The sequence below is a fragment of the Pseudophryne corroboree genome, chromosome 2 (assembly GCF_028390025.1).
Source record: "Pseudophryne corroboree isolate aPseCor3 chromosome 2, aPseCor3.hap2, whole genome shotgun sequence".
NCBI lineage: Eukaryota > Metazoa > Chordata > Amphibia > Anura > Myobatrachidae > Pseudophryne > Pseudophryne corroboree.
In genome coordinates, this window is record NC_086445.1 from 274,517,759 (window position 1) to 274,538,362 (window position 20,604).

Consider the following 20,604-nt stretch of genomic DNA (forward strand, 5'->3'; position numbering starts at 1 on the left):
CCCCCACATATACCTATAAATATATATATATATATATATATATATATATATATATATATATATACCAATACAGGTACAAGGCAATAACCGCCTGTTCATTTTTCTATCCCGGAAATACCGTTGATGCCGACAGGGCATCCACCAACAACTGTGTCTCCCCTAGCGCGTTGACTTGTTTTCAAGCACACAAAACCAACCTAATACTTAATTTTTTTGGAATCAAGTACCGCCAAGCGTCGGCGAAGCCGACAGTTATCCCCACAGCAGCTTGTGACAAAGCCCTAACACCTGTCGACATATGTCGACTAACCGATAGTGGGTAAAACACAGGGAAACAGTGAGTTTATGTATCACAACAAGGATTATGCGTCCATTATTAAACATAATGCTATATGACACCCATATAGCATTAAACACTCTGTGCCCCCCCTCCTTCTTACTATACAGTAAATCCTGGTGGGGACCTGAGGAAAATGGCGCCGACTCCTCTGTGAGGGCTAAGCTCGGGCCCCCTCCCGGTGCGCTTAAGCCCGCTCAATTAAATATAAATATATAACCCCCTAAAACTAGCTGGGGACTCTATATACAGGGGGTAACCCCCTGTATAACTTACTTTTTGTCCCAACGCAGCCCAGGGCGCCCCTCCTGCGCCCTGCACCCACGGAAGCCGTTGGTGTGTGGGAGCTATGGACCGCAGCGTGCACGCTGCGGTCTCCCGGCGGGGCGAAGACACCTGGTGTCCGGGTATGTTCCCCCGCCCGGGATACTTTTATCAAGGCCGACAGGGAGCGGAAACAGAGAGCGCAGCGCTACCGCTGCCTCCCCCTCCCGTTCGCGGCGCACTGGCGGGGCGGGCGCCGAAGCATGTGTCCCCCCCCCGTCAGTGATTACATTTTTTAAATGTTACCCAGGGCGCTCCCCCCCAGAGCCCTGCACGCCCGGTGGAGTGCGGGAGCCGGGAGCGCAGCGCTACCGCTGCTGCTCCCTCCCGTTCACGGCGCACTGGCGGGGTGGGCACCGAAGTATGTCCCCCCGCCAGTGATATTACTGATTTTATTAAATGCTGCCCAGGGCGCTCCCCCCCCAGCGCCCTGCACCCTGCAGGTGATGGAAAGAGCGGGAGCCGGGAGCGCAGCGCTACCGCTGTCTCTCCCCCCTGCGACACGCTGGCGGGGTGAACATACGCTGTGCCCAGGCACCGTAATATGTCCCCCGCCAGCCTTATAGACCGTCAGCAACATGCCCCCAGGGCGCTCCCCCCCAGCGCCCTGCACCCTGCCAGAGACGTTGGTGTGTGGGAGCATGGAGCGCAGCCCTACTGCTGCTGTTACCTCCGTTACTGAAGTCTTCTGCCGTCACTGAAGTCTTCTTTCTTCCAATACTCACCGGGCTTCTTTCTTCTGGCTTTTGTGAGGGGATTGACAGCGTGGCTCCAGGAACAAGCAGCTAGGCGCACCAAGTGATCGAACCCTCTGGAGCTAATGGTGTCCAGTAGCCGAGAAGCAGAGCCTTTAAACTAAGAAGAAGTGGGTCCTGATTCTCTCCCCTCACTCCCATGATGCAGGGAGCCTGTAGCCAGCAGGTCTGCCTGAAAATAAAAAACCTAACAAAGTCTTTTAGAGAAACTCAGGAGAGCTCCCCTAGTGTGTGACCCATCACTCCTGGGCACAAAGTCTAACTGAGGTCTGGAGGAGCGGCATAGAGGGAGGATCCAGTTCACACCCAGTTTAAGTCTTTATAGTGTGCCCAGGCTCCTGCGGATCCGTCTATACCCCATGGTCCTTTGGGAGTCCCCAGCATCCTCTAGGACGTATGAGAAATATCAGCTCCCAGTAGACATTTATAATTACACATTTTAAACAGAAGTATCTGCTGAATGCACAACAGTGAACACATAATAATCTACAATTGTTTTAATTCTAAAAAAACAGCCATATTTATAAAATCATTGTACTTCCAGTAGTCCCTAAGCATAATATATTCTTTAAATAAAAAAAAAATATTAATAATTAAGAATATGAACCTTTAAATTCTGCCAAGAAGTGTTACAAAGATGTGACTACTAATGTAATAAAATGATTACACATTGCTGTATATGCAATCGAGTATCCCTGATCAGCCAATATTTCTCGTGTCCAATATTCTGCTAAGGTTAAAAGCATGCATAAGTACTCTCATGTAAGGACAGCAAACATTAAACTAAATGCACATCATAACATTATAGAGATTGTTAGGATACGACACAGATGTCTAAGTCATGCCATTAATAACGTTAATTTATATTATTTACAGAAAAGTGAGTGAAGTAAGACATTAACAATTTATATTTCAATTTAAATAAACTCTCGCCTTTACAAAAACAGCATTTTGGTGGTGGTACCAAATGGCATGTCTCCTCGCTTTCCCTTACCACCACTGCATCACATTGCTCCTGCTTCGCAGAGGCCTAATTGGTGGCACGGACCATCGACAGAGAGAACTGGCTATATGTCAATGCCAGTTCTTTGCCAAGCACAACTGATAGTAGAGGTACTAACTTAAAGATTTAAAGTGGAAGACACCTTTAATACTTGTTACACATGATATTTCAGTAGCATGATGTATAAGGGGTTGGGTTCGTACGACTGGCAGCTGGGAGATTGCCGTTCACAATACCGACGGCAGAATCCCGACTTTTAGATGGCCAGCAAAGGGAGGGGGGTGGTCATGCACAACAAAGCCCCTTGCGAGCTCGCTGTGCTTGCCATGCTGGCTGGCCACAGGTTCTATTCCCACTCTATGGGTGTCGTGGACAACCACAAGTGGGAATAGTCCCTGCTGGGATATTCACCGCTCAGGATCCGGGTGTCGGTATAGTGACCAGCGCTCTATCATCCGCCGGTCACATAACCGCATCCCTGTATAGGTGATCACACACATGTTTGTAATTAAAGCACGGAGCTTGATTTTCACTACATTATTAGCCTAGCAGTAGCTGGGCAATACAGACTCCATCTTCAATCAGCAAATTATTGTACAGTCTGTGTTGGATTTGTAACACTGGCACTATGTAGTGAAGAGTGACTCCTCAGGTGCTAATAAACTACAATTGTGCTGGCATTGTAATGTTGGTAGCTGCAGCTCACTAATAGCTGTATAACGGACATTTCTAAGAGCCATGCGTCTGTATGAACCTGATGAAGCATGCAAAAATGTAACAAAGATGGGGTTCTTCCTTGATTAAGGAGAAGCATCTTCTAACGACTCATTAGTAAAAATATAAACCAACAGGTATGCAAGCACTCAAGCATCATGCAAAATATTGCAAGTGAACATAAAGTAAACCAAGCTGAGCATGTAGTAGGTGATCAGAGCAGAACAGGTCCACTTCCTGTCCAGCTTTGGCCATAACCACAGTAAAAATACCTCTGGTTTTCTTGAGGTCCAGGGAAATTTCCTTTATGGTGAATTCGGTATGAAAAGGTGCAATCTGCTCACGCAGGATTAGAAGATGTTTGATCAGGAAGAGCTGTCCATCCACTTGCGTCTGTATCACAAATGTACATACAAAACAAAAGCAATTATAAAACTTAAAAATAAAATAGCTTTAAATATTTTGTTACAAAAAGTGACTAAAACCAGGTAATGGAACGCCAAACAATGTTAATAAAGTGGGAAGAGTACAATATAAATTATTTGCTTAGCTAGCCTCAGGGTCTTTACCAACCGTGACTAAACACTACCCTACAAACACTACAAGTATGAACTTCATCCCAAATGAAAAAGTCTACTTATGTCTATGGGAGAGCCTTGGGTACATCACAACTAGGAGTCATGCAGGGAATCCCCCCGGACTGTTCTTACTACTTGGATCAAATCACATTGGCACGGTCATGTTAAGCTGCATGTACTAAGCTGGACAGACAGAGATGCTCCACTAATTTAGAGGACTGTCATCGCGAAACAGGGTTGTAAGGGAAGTAGATCAAGCCATCTGACATTTCTGGTGAATTACAAAAAGAATTTCCATTCTATTACAAGATCTCACTAGTGTTCATTTCAATAGGGTAGCTAAACATCGCACACACCCTGAAAGCGCCACTAAAATAAAGCAGAACCTCCAGGCACTTGCCTTGGTAACGCATTTGCAGAAGCAGTGCATACATCAAATGCATAGCATATATATGCTTTTTAACTTGCACCAGTGGATAATAACCCTTGCGCGGGCCAAACCCCCCCTCCCCCCAAGTTATTTGCTCAAGAGAGTTTATATTGGAGATTTTACTGGCAATTGGTCCAACTATCTGCGTAAATCTTATACTACTCTTTCAATTCTCTTATCTCTTACTTTTATAGATTGCTTGAATAGATATATATTTTCTTATCCCCTATTTAAAAATAATTGGAGTAAGGAGAGTTATGGTAAGACTTACCATGGTCAACTCTCTTTCTGCGAGGTACATTGGGTTCCACAGGGAAACATCGGGGTGTAGAGTGGATCTTGATCCAGAGCCACCAACAGGCTAAAGCTTTAGGGTCTCCCAGGATGCATTGGGGCCTCCTCTAGAAAACCCCGCCTCCAGGCACTGGAGCTCAGTTTCGTTAACCAGTCAAATGCAGGAGCAGGCAAGAGAGAAGGCAGATGTTAGTTACATAGAGCCAAATTCTCACGACAGGAGAAGAGACGAGCGGCTAATGCCATACAAACCCATAGAAGCTAGGTGCATCAGGGTGGGCGCCCTGTGGAACCCAATGTACCTCGCAGAAAGAGAGTTAACCATGGTACGTCTACCATAACTCTCCTTTTCTGCAGCAGGGTACATTGTGTTCCACAAGGAAACATCGGGGATGTTCTAAAGCAGTTCCTCAAGGTAGGAAACGCGCCTTAGCAAGTATGAGAAACCGGCGTCCAAAGGAAGCATCCTGGGAGGCGGAAGTATCAAAGGCATAGAACCTAATGAACGTGTTCACTGAGGACCAAATAGCCGCATTGCACAATTGTTCTACGGACGCGCAACGGCGGGCCGCCGAAGAAGTTCCAACAGACTGAGTAGAATGGGCCTTAATACCAGCAGGAGCTGGTAGTCCAGCCTGCGCATAAGCTTGTGCAATCACCATTCTAATCCATCTGGCTGAGGTTTGCTTATATGCAGGCAAGCCACGTTTGTGAAAACCAAAGAAGACAAAAAGGGAATCTGACCTCCTGATAGAGGCAGTCCTCTCCACATATATATACGGAGAGGCCTTGCCACATCCAAAGACCGAAGGACAAATCAGAAGAGATAAAGACCAGAACCACAATCTCTTGGTTAAGGTGAAAAGATGACACCACCTTAGGTAAATAACCAGGGCAAGTTCTTACAACTGCCCGGTCACAATGAAATATCAGAAACGGTGGACGACAAGACAAAGCGCCCAAGTCCGACACCCTTCCAGCAGAGGCAATTGCCAGTAAAAACAAGACCTTAGCTGTGAGCCATTTAAGGTCCACTGACTCAGACAGATCCCATGGAGCCACAGGAGGGACACAGGGAGGCAAAATCCTTAAGACAACCTGAGTGAATGGATGAATGTCAGGTACAGATGCAATTTTTCTCTGAAACCAAACGACAAGGCAGATATATGTACCTTGAGGGAGGCCAGACGAAGGCCTAAATCCAGGTCGTGTTGCAGAAAAGCCAGAATTCTGGAAGTTCTGACCCTGTTATAAATCCGGGCAGATGCCGGTTTGCGTGCTTTCAACATAGTTTGGGGATGACCGCCTCAGAGAATCCTTTGGCCCTCAGGAGTGATGCTTCAAGAGCCACGCCGTCAAAGCCAGTCTGGCCAGGTACGAATAAAGACAAGGGTCTTGTACGAGGAGGTCTGGGCACTGAGGAAGTAGAAGAGGACGCTCTGTCGATAGACCCTGCAGGTGACTAGAAGTAGTATTCCTCCTTTTTGGAACTTCCGCAGGACTGTGGGCAGCAGTGACACTGGAGGGAACACGTAGGGCAGCCGAAGGTTCCATGGAATTCCTAGTGCATCCACAAACACTGCTTGAGAATCCCTGGTCCTTGATCCGAAGACCGGAACCTTATGATTGTGTCGAGACGCCATCAGGTCTACATCTGGTAGGCCCCACTTGTCCACTAGGAGTTGAAAAACTTCCGGATGAAGACTCCACTCTCCGGCGTGCAAGTCCTAGCGACTGAGGAAGTCCTTCCCAGATTAGGACGCCCGGAATGAACACTGCCGATATTGCTGGCAGATGGCATTCTGCCCAATGAAGGATTTTTGACACTTCCATCATAGCCATGTGGCTTAGAGTGCCGCCTTCATGGTTTAAGTATACCACCATGATGGCATTGTCTGACCGTGCTTGAACCGGCTTGTTCTGTACCAGAGGCAGGGCGAGAGTCAATGCATTGAACACCGCCCGCAACTCCAGAATACTTATTGGGAGGAGTGATAACTCCTTGGTCCATCGACCCTGAAAAGAGTGTTGCTCCAACACCGCACCCCATCCCCTCAGACTGGTGTACGTTGTCAGCAGGACCTAGTCGGGGATCCAGAAGGGACAGACCCTGCTCAATTACTGGTCCAGCGACGACGAACCTCCGGAGTCAAAATGATCATGTGGATCTAAACCGATGAGGTAGGCCGTCCCACTAGGAAAGGATTAACCTCTGCAGAGGGCGAGAATGAAATTGAGCGTACTCTACCATATCGAATACCGACACCATCAGGCCAAGTACTTGCACCGCCGAGTGTATCGACACTCTGGGGCAACAAAGGAAGCATCTTACCTTGTCCTGAAGCTTCAGGACTTTTTCTGGAGATAGAAACAGTTGCTGACTGTGTGTGTCCAGGAGTGCCCCCAGGTGCACCATGCTCTGAGCTGGGACCAGCAAGGATTTCTTCCAATTGATGAGCCACCCATGGGCTTGTAGGAAGCTTACCATCAGTTGCAGATGACTGAGGAGGACATTGTGGGAGTTTGCCAGGATCAGCAAGTCGTCCAGATACGGCAGGACCCTGACTCCCTGGCGACGGAGATGGGCTGTCATTACAGCCATGACCTTGGTGAAGATCCGAGGAGCGGTAGCCAGTCCAAATGGCAGAGCCTGGAACTGATAGTGAAGGTCGCCAACAGCAAACCGCAGATACTGCTGATGCAAAATGGCAATAGGAATATGCAGGTACGCATCCTGTATATCCAGGGATACCATATAGTATCCGAGTTCCATAGCCACTACAATTGAGCGCAGTGTTTCCATATGGAACTTGGACACTCTCACAAACTTGTTCAGTGATTTGAGGTTGAGTATAGGACGGAAAGACCCATTGGGTTTCAGTACTAGAAACAGGGTCGAGTAGTAACCTCTGCCTCTGTGGGACAGAGGTACCGGCACTACCACTCCTGTATTCAGGAGGGAACTTACAACCTTTTGCAAAGCTTGTGCCTTTAATGGATTCGAAGGGATAACAGTGGTGCAAAACTGGTGAGGGGGACATCTCTTGAATGAGACTGCGTACCCGTGAGAGACAACTTCTCGCACTCATGAGTCTGAAGTTGTCTTTAACCAGACCTGGGTGAACTGCAGAAGTCGGCCTCCAACCCTGTGGTACCCCAGGGGGAGGCCTGCCCCATCATGCGGCAGGCTTGTCTTGTTTAGAAGCAGGGCTTTGTGGTTTTGGGAGCATGAGACTGTCTCGGGTATGCCTGACCTTTTGCTTTCCCTTAAGGCCGAAAGGAACGAAAAGTGGTACCTTTTGCCTTGTGTGCAGAACGATTAATATTTGGGAGAAAAGCAGTCTTAGCAGCTGCTAACTCAGACACAATTTTATTAAGGTCTTCCACAAACAAAATGTCACCCTTAAAGAGGAGTAGGTCCACCTTCCATGACCTCAACAACAGAATACGGCGAGCCAGGACAGACGTAGTCGACGCCTTGGCTACAAACACAGCCGCCTCAGTTGACGCCTTGGCTACCAACACACCCGCCTCAGAGGACACCTCCTGAATGTGACAGGTGACGGTGGTAATGTGAGACAGGCATTGTCTAGCATTGTGAGATATATCCTCGAGCAGCTCTTCCTCCAATGCCGGAACCCATGCTTCAATACCTTTTGCAGCCCAAGAGGCTGCAATAGTGGGTCTATGTACAGCACCTGTAAGGGAGTGAATAGATTTCAGGCATCCCTCCACACGCTTATCTGTCGGTTCCTTCAGTGAAGTGACAGTGGTGACAGGCAGAGTGGATGACACCACTAGGCGGATGACATGAGAATCCACCGGCGGTGAATTTTCCCACTTGTTATATAACTCTGCAGGGAGAGGATAGCGAGCCAAGGTCCGTTTAGACAGAGGGAATTTCTTCCTTGGATTAGACCAGGGTTCCTGCCTGATGTCCACCAAATGGTCAGAATGGGGTAACAGATTTTATAGAACCACCTTCTGCTGTTTAAACATATCAGTTTTCTTAGCCACAGTAGTGGCATCCTCATCATCAGTGATTTGTAGGATCTGCTTAATAGCAACCACTAGGTCAGGGACATCAATTTGCAATGGAGAATCCTTGCCAGAAACACCTGATTCAATGTATGACAGGACAGTATGCTCCCCCTCCTCTTCAGATGAAATATCTAAGAGATTTGTGGATTGTGAAGAGGAAGCAGCCCGCTTAGATGACCCAGAGACACGGGAGTGACCTGGAGTAGATTTGTCTGACCAAGGATAGATTTAATTGCTGCAACTGGTTAGACACATTTTCCGCCCAAGGCGGATTAACCATAGGAACAATTTGTGGGTGTAGTGGCACAGGTGGTCCCATAGGGGACGTAAGGCCTTCCACCAGAGTACTCAGTAGGTTTGTGAACGAAGCCCAGGGTGTCTCCTGACTGGTTACAGGATCTGCGGACTGACTGGGAGATGTATGACACACAGTACACAGACCATCATACAAAACTTTCCCCTCAGGTAAATCTTAGGTGCATGCTCTGCATGATACAGAAGCATCCACAGACTTACTGTCCTTCTTGTTAGACATTGTACACAAATACAACAACAGAGTGGTTTAGTACGATAAAGCCAGACAGCGTACATTACCTGCGAATAAATCCGTTAGTATGTGACTGAATACACAGTACACCACACCTACAAATAAATCCAGTATTATGTGAATTAGTACACAGTAGAATACACAGAATGGGTAAATACTGTGACGCACTATATATATGACCCAGACGCACCAGTCCCTTAGGGTACAGAATATAGTGATAGATATAACTGGGAAACACTGAAAGTGAAACCACACAACAGATACAGGCACACACAGTCACAGGCAATGCAGATAATTATTATTACAATAAAACTGCACTGGACTAGTATATGTACAGATATATATATATATATATATATATATTTTTATATATATATATATATACTGCAAAGGTACCGGCTCTCCCATAAACAGCTCCAATATTGCGCCGGGTGCCCGTGCTGTAAAAAGTAATTCACTAATCCTCGAGGGCACAGCAACGTTTCAATGTATTGCACAAGCCTGAGGACAATGTGCAATACATTGAAACGTTGCTGATCAATTGCCGTGTGTTAGTTGTTCTTACAAGCCGTCTGGAGTGCTGTGCCCTCGAGGATTAGTATATATATATATATATATATATATATATATATATATGTACATACATACATATATATATGTACATACATACATATATAAAACACAGCGCGGTCCTAGACCAGCGATATATATCAGAATACTCGTACAATATATCCTGTAATAGGTACACACTCTTTCTTAACTAACGCTGTCTGTATAAAGACATGTAGAATACTCAAATGTTTAGTAAAGTCACAGCACTGTATACAGGCGGCTTTACAAGGGAGACCTTGCCCTGCAGTCACAGAGACCAGCCGCAGCTATGCTTAGAAGATGGCGCCCAGTGTCTCAGTCAGGGAGTGAGGGAGAGTGTGAGGCAGCTCCAGGGCGGGAAAATCTGCAGTAGATGGCGCCCTGGGCTGGGGGAGGGGCTACAGGTCAAGCGCCGGCTCCCCTATGCTGGTCATCACCGCCTGGTACTACGGAGTCTTATAAAAATGGGCGTTAGTACACTCGACCTGTACTCATATGCCCTGGCGGTCTAGTGGGGTCCCTGCTCGGTGACAGTGTCCACGCCAGCGCCACGGTCCGTCTCCCTAGACCACGACAGGAACGCGATTTAATGGCGTGTCCCGCATGGGGGACCATCTTACCTCCTTCCCGTAGCAGCCACGTGAACCAGGAGAGCGTCTGGGACCGTGTGCCTAAAGTCAGAGCATCTCTGCCGCAAGTACCCGGGAACAGGTTGCAGGAGTATGTGCCGCTGCTTGTGAGGTAATGGAATCGCAGCACAGAATGTCACACTGGCATATCAGCGCTGTGGCCCTTGTAGTCTTCTTAGAAAGCTTTTCAGGGCTGCCCAGTGCAGCTGCCCTGTTAAGTGACCTGCTGCTGCAGTCACCAACTCGAAACTTAGCTACAGTGCCTGGAGGCAGGGTTTATAGAGGAGGCCCCAATGCATCCTGGGACAGCCTAAAGCTTTAGCCTGTTGGTGCCTCTGGATCAAGATCCACTCTACAACCCGATGTTTCCCTGTGGAACACAATATACCCTGCTGCAGAAAAAATAAAATATAAATAATTAATTCTATCATAGTCAATCTGAAACACTTAGGACAACAAATGATCTCTCTGTTCTCTAGAGAATAGGAAAAACAAATAGGTGCATTTTACTGAAGATGTAATAAAATTATATGACCGAAAGTACAGGTAAAGAAGAAAAATATATATTGTATGTTATGCACCTGGGGAGACATTCAACTATTAGCAAAAGACGACAATAGGTCTCCATTTCAGCATTGATAGACTGAGATCTAAGAAGATAGTAAAAGCAACTAAAGCAATGTACCAGATATTGTTAGATCCATTTTAACATTGACCATTTATACCCCTTTCACATCGCAAAAATAACCCGGTATCGTCCCGGCATATTGCCGGGTTGACACGAGTCAGTGTGCGATGTGAAAGGGGCCTTGGAGAATTCCCGGGTCGCCTGACCCGGTAATTCAACCTGGGTTATTTCCTGGGTTAGTGGCAGCGTAAACGGATTCCCGGGTCGATGCGACCCGGGACCCCTTTACTACACAGGGAGAGGCGGTGCGGAGTTGAGCTCATTTCCCAGCGCCGCCTCCACCCACGCCTCCGCTGCCGGCTCTGTCCCCCTGCCGCTATGGCAACCGACCTGGCATATTGCAGAGTTGGGAAGCCAGCAGAGAGACTCCAATGCCAGATCCCACCCAGGAAGGACCCGTTTCCAATTCCCGAGTGGGATCCGGCATTGGAGATGTGAAAGGGGTATTAGTACTGCCTTGCATATTAAGTATAGTGATGTATATACCGCTCCCTCCCTGTTGGCCTTCCTCTTTGGGAGTACCTAATAATAAGATTTTACTTACCGATAAATCTATTTCTCGGAGTCCGTAGTGGATGCTGGGGTTCCTGAAAGGACCATGGGGAATAGCGGCTCCGCAGGAGACAGGGCACAAAAAGTAAAGCTTTTTCCGATCAGGTGGTGTGCACTGGCTCCTCCCCCTATGACCGTCCTCCAGACTCCAGTTAGGTACTGTGCCCGGACGAGCGTACACAATAAGGGAGGATTTTGAATCCCGGGTAAGACTCATACCAGCCACACCAATCACACCGTACAACTTGTGATCTAAACCCAGTTAACAGTATGATAACAGCGGAGCCTCTGAAAGATGGCTTCCTACAACAATAACCCGAATTAGTTAACAATAACTATGTACAATTTATGCAGATAATCCGCACTTGGGATGGGCGCCCAGCATCCACTACGGACTCCGAGAAATAGATTTATCGGTAAGTAAAATCTTATTTTCTCTATCGTCCTAGTGGATGCTGGGGTTCCTGAAAGGACCATGGGGATTATACCAAAGCTCCCAAACGGGCGGGAGAGTGCGGATGACTCTGCAGCACCGAATGAGAGAACTCCAGGTCCTCCTTAGCCAGAGTATCAAATTTGTAAAATTTTACAAACGTGTTCTCCCCTGACCACGTAGCTGCTCGGCAAAGTTGTAATGCCGAGACCCCTCGGGCAGCCGCCCAAGATGAGCCCACCTTCCTTGTGGAGTGGGCCTTTACAGATTTAGGCTGTGGCAGGCCTGCCACAGAATGTGCCAGTTGGATTGTGCTACAGATCCAACGAGCAATCGTCTGCTTAGACGCAGGAGCACCCATCTTGTTGGGTGCATACAATATAAACAACGAGTCAGATTTTCTGACTCCAGCTGTTCTTGCAATATATATTTTTAATGCTCTGACAACGTCCAGTAACTTGGAGTCCTCCAAGTCACTTGTAGCCGCAGGCACTACAATAGGCTGGTTCAGATGAAATGCTGACACCACCTTAGGGAGAAAATGCGGACGAGTCCGCAGTTCTGCCCTGTCCGAATGGAAAATCAGATATGGGCTTTTGTAAGATAAAGCTGCCAATTCTGACACTCTCCTGGCAGAAGCCAGGGCTAGAAGCATGGTCACTTTCCAAGTGAGATATTTCAAATCCACCTTATTTAGTGGTTCAAACCAATGAGATTTTAGAAAATCCAAAACTACATTGAGATCCCACGGTGCCACTGGAGGCACCACAGGGGGCTGTATATGCAGCACTCCCTTAACAAAGGTCTGGACTTCAGGGACTGAAGCCAATTCTTTTTGAAAGAAAATCGACAGGGCCGAAATTTGAACCTTAATAGATCCCAATTTGAGACCCATAGACAATCCTGATTGCAGGAAATGTAGGAATCGACCCAGTTGAAATTCCTCCGTCGGAGCACTCCGATCTTCGCACCACGCAACATATTTTCGCCAAATTCGGTGATAATGTTGCACGGTTACTTCTTTCCTTGCTTTAATCAAAGTAGGAATGACTTCTTCCGGCATGCCTTTTTCCATTAGGATCCGGCGTTCAACCGCCATGCCGTCAAACGCAGCCGCGGTAAGTCTTGAAACAGACAGGGACCCTGCTGAAGCAAGTCCCTCCTTAGAGGTAGAGGCCACGGATCTTCCGTGATCATCTCTTGGAGTTCCGGGTACCAAGTCCTTCTTGGCCAATCCGGAACCACTAGTATCGTTCTTACGCCTCTTTGCCGTATAATTCTCAATACTTTTGGTATGAGAGGCAGAGGAGGAAACACATACACCGACTGGTACACCCAAGGCGTTACCAGCGCGTCCACAGCTATTGCCTGCGGATCTCTTGACCTGGCGCAATACCTGTCCAGTTTTTTGTTGAGGCGAGACGCCATCATGTCCACCATTGGTCTTTCCCAACGGGTTACCAGCATGTGGAAGACTTCTGGATGAAGTCCCCACTCTCCCGGGTGAAGATCGTGTCTGCTGAGGAAGTCTGCTTCCCAGTTGTCCACTCCCGGGATGAACACTGCTGACAGTGCTATCACATGATTCTCTGCCCAGCGAAGAATCCTTGCAGCTTCTGCCATTGCACTCCTGCTTCTTGTGCCGCCCTGTCTGTTCACATGGGCGACTGCCGTGATGTTGTCCGACTGGATCAACACCGGTTTTCCCTGAAGCAGAGGTTCTGCCTGGCTTAGAGCATTGTATATTGCTCTTAGTTCCAGAATGTTTATGTGAAGAGACGTTTCCAGGCTTGTCCATACTCCCTGGAAGTTTCTTCCTTGTGTGACTGCTCCCCAGCCTCTCAGGCTGGCGTCCGTGGTCACCAGGATCCAATCCTGTATGCCGAATCTGCGGCCCTCCAATAGATGAGGACTCTGCAGCCACCACAGAAGAGACACCCTTGTCCTTGGAGACAGGGTTATCCGTAGGTGCATCTGAAGATGCGACCCTGACCATTTGTCCAACAGATCCCTTTGGAAAATTCTTGCGTGGAATCTGCCGAATGGAATTGCTTCGTAAGAAGCCACCATTTTTCCCAGGACTCTTGTGCATTGATGTACAGACACCTTTCCTGGTTTTAGGAGGTTCCTGACAAGCTCGGATAACTCCTTGGCTTTTTCCTCCGGGAGAAAAACCTTTTTCTGAACCGTGTCCAGAATCATCCCTAGGAACAGCAGACGAGTTGTCGGCATTAACTGGGATTTTGGAATATTCAGAATCCACCCGTGCTGTTTTAGCACTTCTTGAGACAGTGCTAATCCCATCTCTAGCTGTTCTCTGGACCTCGCCCTTATTAGGAGATCGTCCAAGTATGGGATAATTAATACGCCTTTTCTTCGAAGAAGAATCATCATCTCGGCCATTACCTTTGTAAAGATCCGAGGTGCCGTGGACAATCCGAACGGCAGCGTCTGAAACTGATAGTGACAGTTTTGTACAACGAACCTGAGGTACCCCTGGTGTGAGGGGTAAATTGGAACGTGGAGATACGCATCCTTGATGTCCAAGGATACCATAAAGTCCCCCTCTTCCAGGTTCGCTATCACTGCTCTGAGTGACTCCATTTTGAACTTGAACTTCTTTATGTACAGGTTCAAGGACTTCAGATTTAGAATAGGCCTTACCGAGCCATCCGGCTTCGGTACCACAAAAAGAGTGGAATAATACCCCTTCCCTTGTTGTAGAAGAGGTACCTTGACTATCACCTGCTGAGAGTACAGCTTGTGAATGGCTTCCAAAACCGTCTCCCTTTCGGAGGGGGACGTTGGTAAAGCAGACTTCAGGAAACGGCGAGGTGGATCCGTCTCTAATTCCAACCTGTACCCTTGAGATATTATCTGCAGGATCCAGGGATCTACCTGCGAGTGAGCCCACTGCGCGCTGTAATTTTTGAGACGACCGCCCACCGTCCCCGAGTCCGCTTGAGAAGCCCCAGCGTCATGCTGAGGCTTTTGTAGAAGCCGGGGAGGGCTTCTGTTCCTGGGAAGGAGCTGCGTGTTGCTGTCTCTTCCCTCGACCTTTGCCTCGTGGCAGATATGAATAGCCCTTTGCTCTCTTATTTTTAAAGGAACGAAAGGGCTGCGGTTGAAAAGTCGGTGCCTTTTTCTGTTGGGGAGTGACTTGAGGTAGAAAGGTGGATTTCCCGGCTGTAGCCGTGGCCACCAAATCTGATAGACCGACTCCAAATAACTCCTCCCCTTTTTACGGCAAAACTTCCATATGCCGTTTTGAATCCGCATCGCCTGTCCACTGTCGCGTCCATAAAGCTCTTCTGGCCGAAATGGACATAGCACTTACCCGTGATGCCAGTGTGCAGATATCCCTCTGTGCATCACGCATATAAAGAAATGCATCCTTTATTTGTTCTAACGACAGTAAAATATTGTCCCTGTCCAGGGTATCAATATTTTCAATCAGGGACTCTGACCAAACTACCCCAGCACTGCCCATCCAGGCAGTCGCTACAGCTGGTCGTAGTATAACACCTGCATGTGTGTATATACTTTTTTGGATATTTTCCATCCTCCTATCTGATGGATCTTTAAGTGCGGCCGTCTCAGGAGAGGGTAACGCCACTTGTTTAGATAAGCGTGTTAGCGCCTTGTCCACCCTAGGAGGTGTTTCCCAGCGCTCCCTAACCTCTGGCGGGAAAGGGTATAATGCCAATAATTTCTTTGAAATTATCAGCTTTTTATCAGGGGCAACCCACGCTTCATTACACACGTCATTTAATTCTTCTGATTCAGGAAAAACTATAGGTAGTTTTTTCATACCCCACATAATACCCTGTTTAGTGGTACCTGTAGTATCAGCTAAATGTAACGCCTCCTTCATTGCCAAAATCATATAACGTGTGGCCCTACTGGAAAATACGGTTGATTCGTCACCGTCACCACTGGAGTCATCGCCTGTGTCTGGGTCTGTGTCGACCGACTGAGGCAAAGGGCGTTTCACAGCCCCTGACGGTGTTTGAGTCGCCTGGACAGGCACTAATTGATTGTCCGGCCGCCTCATGTCGTCAAACGACTGCTTTAGCGTGTTGACACTATCCCGTAGTTCCATAAATAAAGGCATCCATTCCGGTGTCGACTCCCTAGGGGGTGACATCCTCATATTTGGCAATTGCTCCGCCTCCACACCAATATCGTCCTCATACATGTCGACACACACGTACCGACACACAGCAGACACACAGGGAATGCTCCTAACGAAGACAGGACCCACTAGCCCTTTGGGGAGACAGAGGGAGAGTTTGCCAGCACACACCAAAAGCGCTATATATATATCAGGGATAGCCTTATAATAAGTGCTCCCTTATAGCTGCTTTGTTATATCAAAATATCGCCATAAATGTGCCCCCCCCTCTCTGTTTTACCCTGTTTCTGTAGTGCAGTGCAGGGGAGAGACCTGGGAGCCGTCCTGACCAGCGGAGCTGTGAGAGGAAATGGCGCCGTGTGCTGAGGAGATAGGCCCCGCCCCTTTTCTGGCGGGCTCGTCTCCCGCTATTTAGTGAATCCAGGCAGGGGTTAAATATCTCCATATAGCCTCTAGGGCTATATGTGAGGTATTTTTAGCCTTTATAGGTAATCATTTTGCCTCCCAGGGCGCCCCCCCCCAGCGCCCTGCACCCTCAGTGACTGCCGTGTGAAGTGTGCTGAGAGGAAAATGGCGCACAGCTGCAGTGCTGTGCGCTACCTTTTGAAGACTGCAGGAGTCTTCAGCCGCCGATTCTGGACCTCTTCTGACTTCAGCATCTGCAAGGGGGCCGGCGGCGTGGCTCCGGTGACCATCCAGGCTGTACCTGTGATCGTCCCTCTGGAGCTTGATGTCCAGTAGCCAAGAAGCCAATCCATCCTGCACGCAGGTGAGTTGACTCCTTCTCCCCTCAGTCCCTCGCTGCAGTGATCCTGTTGCCAGCAGGAATCACTGTAAAATAAAAAACCTAGCTAAACTTTTTCTAAGCAGCTCTTTAGGAGAGCCACCTAGATTGCACCCTTCTCGGCCGGGCACAAAAATCTAACTGGAGTCTGGAGGAGGGTCATAGGGGGAGGAGCCAGTGCACACCACCTGATCGGAAAAAGCTTTACTTTTTGTGCCCTGTCTCCTGCGGAGCCGCTATTCCCCATGGTCCTTTCAGGAACCCCAGCATCCACTAGGACGATAGAGAAAATGACATAATATGAACTAATGGATCAATTTACTATTTTTAGTGTATGGTCCCACTTCTCTAAGCAGCCAAACTGACCAATCTTTTTATTTTATTTAAAAAGGATAATTTTTAGCAATGCCTGAAAATATGAGAAAAACGTAACTATACTCTTTAAACCATCAATTATACACCATGTTTATGGCACGTCAGAAGTGTTTTGATCATGTACTTTCACCCACTGAACTGTCAGCGAATGATATGGATAATGTGCGACACTCGGGAACAGCAAAGGAGAAGGGGAAATCTATAATGGCCCATTCATATATAATCCAGGTCGACCGGCTGGAACACGAAGGACGCTCAAACATCCCTAGGGTAGCAATGCACACAGTTTTACAGTGTCTAAACTGACAGCATTCCATGGGGAAATTTACTAGATACTGTATATTCACACAGCGTGAAAATAAAGATATATTCATTTAGAAAATGCAAAACCGCTTTGCTCCTACCATTCAACTGTTACAAAACAACACTCACGTTACATGCAAGATACAAGTCACATTTTAATAAATAAAAATAATTGAGAGGTTCAGCACAGTGTAAAAATAGAACGGTCATAAAGAACATGGAAAGACTGCAGTCACTAATTGTTATGTTCTATTTGCTTTTACTAGAAGAAAACAAAATGTAAGACTTTGCTGCTATCATAGTAAAGGAAGCTATAGTGATAATACAAGTCAACTGAGAGTATATAGAAGGTCACAAAATATTCCTATCTAATAATTAGTGGTCAAAGCCAACAAGACTAAAGGCAAATAACATATGGCATTTATTACACTAGTTGCCTAGCAACAACTGCTATTACTCACTGGCCTTGTGGCAAGATTCAGTGTTAAAAAAGTATTCTATGTTTTGTACTTATTACGGCTAGAGGTACTGGAGAAGCCTAGTGTGAGACCCTCATAGCTAGTATGTTAACACATGAATGCATTCAAGTTTGTCATGTGGTTTTACTAGCTTTACAAACACTAAATGACAGATTAATGCAGTTCACTTAGTTAGGTCATTAGCTCAAAGAATGAACTATATAGAAACCAAAATTGGAGAAAGACAGAATGGTAAGATAAAGAGACATAGGGGTGTATGCATTTAGTCAGTTTTTTCGCATAGGCAAAAAACAGGACTTTTTGCTATTTTTAGGGTGAATGGGTATTTGGCCTATTCAACAACAGGGACGTTTTTTCGCCTAGGTGAAAAATTCAGCAGGAGCAAAGAACATGTGATTCGGCTAATCCATATGTCTTCTCATCTGCGCAGGCGAAAACGCAGGCCGTTTTCGCAGATTTTGAGGCATTTTTCGCCAATGCCTTATCACAAAAAAAGGTGAAAATCCATTGGCGAAAATGGCCTGTAATTGAATAGGCAGGGGGGTGAAATCAACAGCTCCGAGATTCCAGTAGCAAATTGCATACCCCCATAGGAGCCAAACCATGAACTTAGTAACATAATAGAAAGGTATGGACTGCAGTTGGACATGCAATATATAATTATCGTCCCAATGCCAGTATCGCCACAACCAATAACCGATGATTAGGTGGTCGGGCATGAAAAATCTTCGCCCGACTGATCTGATCATTAGTTGGCAGCATCTGGGAGAGTATTCGCTGCTGCCTGCCCGACATTTCCCCTGTTCCTAACCAGGGGAGGAATCCAGATATTGTGTGACCATACACTGTAACACATCTCACATTGTGTGGCTATGATATCTGCTGGGAGTCAAGCTGTCTGTTGGGTCTGACAGTTTATTTGACAGTGTATGCCCAGCTTCAGTCAAGAAAGAATAACAACAACAACAACAACAACACTATAGGAGTAAACAGAATTAAAACATTTTTAGACTTTAATGGGACATTGTACTAGCACAATAATTATTCTGAGAAGCCCAAATTAACTACACTCACTGCTTGACAAACAAGTATATCAGGTTTATGATTAGGGCAGCACGGACGGTGTAATGGTTAGCATTAGGTCATGGGTTCGATTCCCACCATGGCCCAGTGTGGAATTTGTATGTTCTCCCCGTGCTTGCGTGGGTTTCCTCCCACAATCCAAAAATATATTTGTAAGTTAATTGGCTTCAACAAAATTAAACCTGGTGTGAATGTGTACATGTGGTAGGGAAAATAGATTGGAAGCTCCACTGGGGCAGGGACTGCTGTGAATGGTCAAAATATTCTCTGTAAAGCGCTGCGGAATATGTGTGTGCTATATAAATAACTGCTAATAATGAAAAAGAAATAAAAGGCCACTAATGTATTGAAGACTATGGGGCTGATGCAGAGCTGAACACAATCCTATTTGCGGACCACATCTTGCATGTTTTTGCACTGCGCATGCCCCAGAACCATGCATACACAAAACACAAGCAATGCATCTCAGTGGTTTGGGGCTGTTTCACTGGTGGCTGCGATCCTGGCCGCAGAATGGCAGCAGGGGTAAGAGCGTAATAAATCTCCTTGCGGGCTCGCTGCGCTCACCACGCTGCGGGCTTCCACTCTAAATGCCATGGACACCCACGAGTAAGAATTGTCCCTGTTAGTAAGCATGTAAACTGTCGGGATGTTCAGTGCGCAGGATGGGGCTGTTGGTATTGTGATCAGCGGTCTCCCGACCGCCAGTCACATAACTACATCCCATCTCAGTCACATCTCCACTTGACACTAAAAGGAGTGTTATGGTAAGACTTACCATTGTTAACTCTCTTTCTGCAAGGTACATTGGGTTCTACAGGGAAACATCAGGGTGTTGAGTGGTTCTTGATCCAGAGCCACCAACAGGCTAAAGCTTTAGGCTGTCCCAGGATGCATTGGGGCCTCCTCTATAACCCCGCCTCCAGGCACTGAGAGCTCAGTTTCATTAACCAGTCCAATGCAGGAGTAGGCAAGAGAGAAGGCAGATATTAGTCACATAGAACCACATTCACACGACAGGAGAAGGGAACAGCGGCTAATGCCATACAAACCCAAAGAAGCTAGGTGCGTCAGGGTGGATGCCCTGTGGAACCCAATGTACCTCGCAGAAAGAGTGTTAACCATGGTACGTCTACCATAAACACTCCTTTTCGGCAGCAGGGTACATTGGTTTCCACAGGGAAACATCGAGGATGTCCTAAAGCAATTCCTCAAGGGAAGGGAAGCGCCTTAGCAGATATGAAAATCCGGCGTCCAAAGGAAGCATCCTGGGAGGCGAAGGTATCAAAAGGCATAGAACCTGAGAAACGTGTTCACTGAGGACCACGTAGCCGCCTTGCATAATTGTTCTGGGGACGCACCACGGCAGGCTGCCCAAGAAGGTCCAACAGTCCGAGTAGAATGGGCTTTATTAGCAGCAGGAGCCGGAAGTCCAGCCTGCGCATAAGCTTGTGCAATCACCATTCTAATCCACCTGACCAAGGTTTGCTTATTTGCAGGCCAGCCATGTTTGTGGAAACCAAACAGAA

At 47.2% G+C, this 20,604-nt stretch overlaps 1 protein-coding gene across 3 annotated transcripts in view; it reads right to left on the minus strand.

Annotated features, from left to right (window-relative positions):
- Positions 1-20,604, minus strand: part of COG3 (component of oligomeric golgi complex 3) — a 251,481-nt gene that overhangs the window by 26,561 nt on the left and 204,316 nt on the right. For all 3 annotated transcript variants that reach the window (XM_063952822.1, XM_063952821.1, XM_063952823.1), the window contains one exon: positions 3,406-3,526. In XM_063952822.1, the coding sequence (XP_063808892.1) occupies positions 3,406-3,526 (121 nt within the window). The remainder of the gene's footprint in view (positions 1-3,405; positions 3,527-20,604) is intronic.